Source organism: Lygodium microphyllum, chromosome 28 (genome assembly GCF_053477565.2).
Source record: "Lygodium microphyllum isolate KBCC chromosome 28, Lygodium_microphyllum_v1.1.10, whole genome shotgun sequence".
Taxonomy (NCBI): domain Eukaryota; kingdom Viridiplantae; phylum Streptophyta; class Polypodiopsida; order Schizaeales; family Lygodiaceae; genus Lygodium; species Lygodium microphyllum.
This window is the reverse complement of record NC_141162.1, coordinates 107,675,544-107,683,115: the sequence shown is the minus strand read 5'-3', so window position 1 is coordinate 107,683,115 and position 7,572 is coordinate 107,675,544. Positions and strand designations below refer to the sequence as shown.

Sequence of the window (7,572 nt, the reverse complement as noted above, 5' to 3'; positions counted from 1 at the left end):
ACATACTGCTTGAAGGAAATTGTAGCTAGTGGACATCTTCAATACCAATATCCAAGGCCATGATCTTACACATCCTATCATGCTGCGATAGGAGTGGAACCATTCTTGATGAGGGGTACACTGAGCATAGGTGGATGAGGCATCAGTCAACTATGAAACATCAAGAGAAGAAGCTGCTAGTATGTAGTCATAATCAAAATTAGTCTACACGATATTAATCTCTTCAATCTTGACAATGGACTTGCTAGGGACAATGCTTCGATCATCATTATTTTTCTACACTTTATCATTTCCCTTTTCCTTGTGCTTATCATCACACATTTTATGGAATTATGGCCAAATATGAATCTGCTTCTCATAATAAGGATAAGTCAATGCAAATTTATAGTCACGAAACTTATTGCAAGACTATCCATGTGACTAAGAATGAGACTGCTGAGAATCTCTCCCACGGTGCTCATTACCACTCCTACCATTATTACCTCTAACTATTAAAGCATGAGAGGTGCGAGAAGCATCGACGTTCTTTCTATTAACATTTTCATTCAAGAGCAACCCTCTATATCTTGCAATTTCAGCCCATCAATAGGCATATTTGCATACATAATAGTATGAAATATGTTTCATGACTTAGGCAATGGAACTAGCAAGAACAAGGGAGGAAGATTATTCTTAAATTCAATTCCCTACAAAGACATGTAGCTAAAAATAGAATGAAACTCATTCAATTGGGTAGACATGGAGGTCCCCTCCTTCATACAAAGGCCCATGAGTTGCGTCAACCAATACATCTAAGAGGCAGTGGTCTAATTGTCATAGACATTGCGAATCTTATCCCATAACTCCCATAGTTTGCCTTTCAGAGACAACATTATAATAGACCTACTTGAAGAGTAACAAAATTATTTTAGATTTATATAACTCATCCAGTTTAACCCAATTCTTTGCATCAAAGTGTTCAAGCTTTACACCCTCATGTCTCAATGGCTTAATGTGCAATTTCTACACTAGAACCTATCAGATTTGTGCCTTCCAACAGTTGTAATTTGTGCCATCTAACTTCTCAATGTTAAAGATAGCATTATCATTCAACCCACCAGCCATAATATAAGAGATGAAAGCACAACGCAACACAAATAGATTGTTGTAAATGATAACAAAATAGCCCCAAAATCACAATCAAATCAAGGGCTAAGCAACAAAAACTGTCAAAATGGTGAGTTGTCCACAAATCATAATCAAGTAACTAGCAAATTCAAGTAACTGCCCTAAATAGAATGCAGAAAATTGAAATGACAATCTATTGTAATAATATGCCAACAATCAATTGTGAGCAACCAAGAAAGAAAGACCAAGAACAACTGGCATTGAAAGTTGTCACAATTGCAATGTGTTAGTAACCATACGTGCGGTAGGTATAGACATCATGCATATAGGAGCTCTCAAGGTAAAGAGAAAAGAGTTGCTAAATGCATAACACATTAAGAAAAGCTCAATACATAACCTAGAAGCATATAAATATCACTGACAAACATAAGTGCTAGGTCCACAGTAAGTAATCAGATCGATCCATTGTAGGGTAACTGCATCTAATACATATCAAGAGAGAATGTACATGACGTAAGTGTCCCATGGTCTCAATGAGAAAGTATAAATACAAAGCTCTATGTAATATCCAAAGTAGCGTAGGTAACTCCCACTAGAACAAAATCGAATGCCAAATGAGCAATGTATGCTCAAAACATCAAGTACATGGCATTTGAGGATCCAAGATACATTAAGCATAAGCCGGGAGCATAGAACCCAATAGATTCTTCAATCCCATAACTGTATAAGCCACTGAAGTAACCAAGGCATGTAACCTTAGTCAAGATCAATGTAACAGAGCCCAAATCTCAACTCAAAAACATGCCATAGCATATCAAAAAATATACATGACAATCGAAGTAGTGGTACATCCATTGAGTATCCGTAAAGTATCAAAGAGCATTAGGCATTAGCTTTTCACTGATAAATGCTTGCAGCCCTATTATTACTACACTGAAATGATAGTGAAATTTGAGCTATTTCAAGATCAAATCAGTCCCAAAAGCATAACCATACCATCTGGCCACCAAAATAGCATCTCTGAAGCATCAAGCATGCATTATGGAATTTAATGTTTGATGTCCAAACCAAAACTGTTCTATTTTGTGTGAAACAAATAACAAAAAACTCCATAGAATCAACTTAATGAGCTCCCATATCTATAGCTCTTGTCATGCTCTTCGTTTGTAGCTATAGAATGCCTAAATTTGATACTGTGTGCAAAAGTTATGGCCAAAATATGATAGTGTTGTCGAATTGCTATAATTGTCCACAACTTCTACATCATGCTCTGTATCCACTCAAAATAATGGATAAAACGGATGCTTCACCGTTCAATAAGCACTGAACAATGCTTAGCTAAGCCTTGGGAATCTCCTCAACAAGCGTGGAGTAAGCTGAAACAAGTTGAAAAAAGGAAAGACTCAATGCATACCTCAAGAGGAAGAAACAATAGCTACCATGAAACCTTGAGTTAAAGCTTTGAATCTAGGCTAAAGCAAAGGATGAAGAAACTCCTCAAATGGTTGGCTTTAATAATAGTTGAAAGGTAGAGTCTGAGTGGAAGCACACAAGTGAAAGCAAGAGCTATGGCAGATGGAGCAAGAGAGAGAGACACTATATGTGGGAACTCCAACAATCACAATGTGTGACTTGCCTTCCCTTATTCAAATGCCACTGAAAGAATAAAGGACAAGATAAATAGAGCTCTAAGAAGCCACATAACCTATTTGCCACACCTTAAAACTAATAAAGGGATACACTCCAATAAGCATCCATGTTTGTATTCCCTTTTCTAGTCTTATGCATACTTTAACAAAGTCCATCAAAGCTCATGGAGTTTGGGTGAAACTACCATAAGCTTGGCCTTTGAGGATTTTCTAGATTGTATTTTTTTTTTTCAAATTGGATAAATGGGTGGGTGGATTGGGGTGTGTGTGTGTGCGTGCGCGTATGTGTGCATGTGCGTGCGTGCGTGCATGCAAATTTATGTATGTATGCTTAAACAACAATGTAGACATTTTGAAAGCATACTTACATCTAGTTTTCAATCCATTTGTAGAGTAAAATGGTGCCATACCATAACACTAGTGCACTTTATCTTAATTCATCATTTTACCACTATTACACTTTAACCATTACAATAGCATTCCTTGTAAGGGTAAAGAATAATTTCAAAAAATTATAAATAAATTATCTTGTTAGATCTGGTTAAGGTGATCTTTCTAAGCTATGCCTTAACTTCTAGTCAAACATGCAAGATAATGCTACATCCTCACACAATAGTGGTAATGTCATTACCTGATTAGTTGAAACCATCAATCACATGAAAGATGTTATGTCATTACCTAACTATCTCATGATTGCAACAAACATTGACATCTTTGCTTAAGAAAAATGTTAATTTCCAATAACAAGTTGGAGCAAGATCGACTATCACTTAACAATAGCATAAGGTCTGAAGCTAAATCTTTGTGTTTTGGAAAATTGGTTTGCAATCTCTTTTTTTGCAATCCCTCTACCAAGATCCACAATAAACATCCTCAAAATCACTTTTTGATCTATTCTCTCAAGACACCAAGACCATGAGCTATATAGGCGAAATCCAAGGGTACACTAAATTCCTCTTGTTTTTATAGATACATGCTACTATTATGTTGTAATGGTTTGCAGAAAGAAAAGCATATACCGTAGATTTTCATCATCAACATCACCATGTAGGGAGGGACCACCAGACTAGAGCGACTTCAAAAGCTCAACTTTTTTGCATATCGAGAACTGCATAAAATTCATTTTCAAAACTTTTCTATCAATAGAATAAAATTAATCATTAGAAGATTGCATATTCTACTATTAGTAAGACGGCCACCACCAATGTGCACACACACACACACGCACCATTTACTTTTCCTAAAGGGACATGGGGTCTAAAATGTAGGTGAAAACCACATTGAGTATACATTACTTCTGAAACTGGGAGCAACATAGAAGACTAGTATATACCACCTCCTTAAATGTATCATCTTACACTTTCCTCATTCGAAAGTAGTTAGGACTGGTGAGGGAAAAGATACTAATTATGAAGGGCTTTTGTGGAGCACAAAATGCAATTTGACAATGGTTTCCTCACAATAAAAGTTTGAAATTGTAAAGAGCCATTTAAAACCGATGCTACTTTTGTTGGGTTGAGCTAGCACTATTGAAACACGGTGTCTATCCAAGCATGCATAGTCTATGAAGTGCCTCGACACACAACAAATGAGAATTTGACAATGAGACCCCAACAATGAGATAGAAAGTCCCTCTACCATCACTTGCAAATCGATAAATACTCCGCAAATGAAACTTTTAACACTTAGTAAACAAGGCAACATCCATTTTCTTTTCTTTTTTTGTAATAAGGTTATCTCAAGGTCCATTGAAGTACCAATAAGCTAGAATGCCACAGAATAAGCTTGGTTCATTTTTCTAAAAGCTTAAGAGGTAATAACCTCTTTGTCCATTCTCTTTATAAAGTAGTACTTCCCATTGTTGTATTCTTTCTATAAGCTAGAGATATTTCTTGTATGGGATGATCAACATATTTGTAAGTTTGACATTACATGTTTGATGGAATAGTACTTGGGTGATGGTGATAATTATGTTCTTTTAAGGGCTAAGTGAGTAACAAGGAGACTTGGCTACCTTGGAGCAAGTCAAATCAATGTCTTAAGAGTTGGAATATCAATCACTATTATAGAGGACAACTATTGATGGTAACAATCATCATCCTTGCAAGATTTGTTTGTAGAGGATTGATTGTCCTTACAAATATACATTATTCTAATGGATGTTAGGAGAATTTTTGCAAAATGTAATTAGGCATGCTATAATGGAATCTCAAAAGATTGCAATGTTAAAAATGTATCAAGCAAAGGAAGGTGCAATGAACATGATAGTAATCTATTGGGCAAAGAGGAACCGATCATCATCATACCATTCAACTTTTTCCATGGAAATCTCGACAAGAGTTCCATGTCAAATTATTGAAAGAAATCAAAGATTGTTAAACCTCAAAGCATTCAAAAAGTTAGATTATTAGCTCAATTTACTATTTAATGGTCAATCCAAGCCTTACATCTTGTTCAACCTCAATCTCAACCTTAAGGAAGTCAATACATGGGTGTTACTTGTTGAAGTCAAGGAAGTCATTCACCCACTAATAACACACGACTTGCATAGTGGCAAAATTAAAAGCAAAGGCTCAATGACAAAGTTCTAAGGATGCTACTCACACTCCTTATGATTCGTTGGTGAGGTACGATTAAGGGATGCCATTCCAAGTGTATACATTGAAGTTTCACATCTAATGCATCAATCAAAACCACAACTCGCAGCAAGTCATCAAGTACAATGATAGGACACCACTCCAAGTGTATGCATGGAAGTTCCATTACTTGTGTGACTTGCAATTTAAGCTTACTAGTGATTGTGTTGAACATCTATGTCTCTAAGTCATAAGATTCTTGGTGTTAATTAGCTTGTCTTGCATTTGGACCTAAGGTTGGGTGCGTGGCTTAAGCCTTTACCCAATCCAAGCAAATTGCAGACTCTTATGCAGCTGAACTTTTGTTTCACTAAGGTCCTAGTTAGAAAATAATTAGTGAATTACCTACAAGTATAAGAAATAGGATGGTGGTAGGAAACTAGCCATAACTATGTGTGGATAGCTCAAAATCACACAAATGAAGCATTACGATGGAGTAGACAACAATAGGCATCTTATGAAGCATAAAATTCAAAGTTTGATCAAGTTAAGGAATTTCATTTCTCTACAAAAGTAACACAAACAGTGCATAGAACAAGGTACACATAATCTTGCATCATCACTTCTCCTTACCATTTGTTGGAGTTACTCTAGAATGTATACATAATAATACTATTATTAGCAATCTTGTGACAAATTGAGTGTGGCAAGTTGCTTTGCTAATACACTTCATGTTCGCATTATTTACTATGGTAGTATCACTTCAATAACCTGCAGTAGGCACTACAAGCTACTGTTACCACTCCTTATTGATGTGACCATGGACTCTTTAGTAATGTCCTGTTAAAGTTGTCACACTAGTCAAGCACGCCACATAGAGACAAGTTGGATCACATTGGATGACACATAATTGGCAAGGCGCCAATCATCATGTAAGGTTCATCAAAAGCACACTTGAAAATCCACACACGTTTTTTTTTAAAATTGTGTGTTTTTTTGGGGAAGCATGGATGCTTCAAAAAGATCTATTCTAGATGAATGAGTCAGTCCCAATTCAACATCACAAACTTTTCCTAGAAAACAAGCAAGCTTAAGTGCTGTTAACATTACTCTCTATCTGTTCCAAGCCATCCTAACAATCAGCAGGTCATTCAGGTTTGCTTTCTGCTCACCAAGTTTAATTACATGCATTTGAATCAGTACCGTTGTTGGTCTAATAATGGTTGCAGCTGTATTATAAGGTACAAATGTGGCTTGAGCTATTCTACAGGCGCCTTGTTTCAGTCATGAACACACTGCATCATGAACACACTGCCACAATCTACAACAGCAATTATAAACAATACAAAAAATGTTTGTGGTATAAACCAAAGATGAGAAACGGTGCAACAAGTAGCCTTTAGCTATAAAAGATAACAATACATAATACTGCAACATAAGCTTCTTGATTTGAAGCCCTGCACACCTAGTTATGACCATCCCTTGGGCCATCAATAGACTGTGCCTTTCTCATATTCCAGTGTAAGCCTTCTCTTACACTGCGCAAAAAATCACGTGTTGACTCTTCTTCACATGACGTTGGGACAGGATACTTGGACATACTGCACAAAAGTGCATCTCCAGCCTGAAGCTGTTGCCGATCTTTCCCATCAAAAGAGGCCCATGCTTGTCCTCTACTATTGAAAGGTACTTGAACCCTTATTGTGACATATTCTGGCAATATAAGAGGCCGGAAGGAAAGAGAGTGTGGACAAATAGGAGTAAAAAGAATTGCAGGCACCTGCCACAAACTCAAAGTTTAAGCATTACATGCATCTTGTTCTGCTGAACGCACATGTTTGGGAAATCACAAGAACTCAACCACAACAAGAATAATGAGATGCTTTCTTTTTCTTTTTCTTTTTTGTGTGTGTGGGTATGTGTTGGGGGGGCGGGGGGAGGGATTGCGGGGCGGGTGTGGTGGTTTTGTTGCAGTTATCAGCTTATGTGCTTTGACAAACTCTAGTGTGTTTGGAGACCTTTATAGTATAACAGAAGAAGTCTTTGTATGTGCCCACAGAATGAAAACCTTTGTTTTCAAGAGGAACAAGGAGAATCTTGGAAATTTTCACTACGTTCTCCAGGAAGGATGAAGAACTATTAACATGGGGTACAGCCAGATAACTGGAGTTTGAAAAGACTAGGGTCCTTTACCACTGTAAGAACAATTCACCAGGGTAAATTAAATAACTTTGATAAAT

At 36.8% G+C, this 7,572-nt stretch overlaps 1 protein-coding gene across 1 annotated transcript in view; it reads right to left on the bottom strand.

The window, feature by feature from the left end:
* Positions 1-6,632: 6,632 nt before the first annotated feature.
* The window catches only part of NADK1 (NAD kinase 1), a 63,413-nt gene continuing 62,473 nt past the window's right edge, over positions 6,633-7,572 (bottom strand). The window contains exon 11 of the mRNA XM_087670894.1: positions 6,633-7,112. Coding sequence (XP_087527020.1) covers positions 6,798-7,112 — 315 coding nt within the window. The 3' untranslated portion in view covers positions 6,633-6,797. The remainder of the gene's footprint in view (positions 7,113-7,572) is intronic.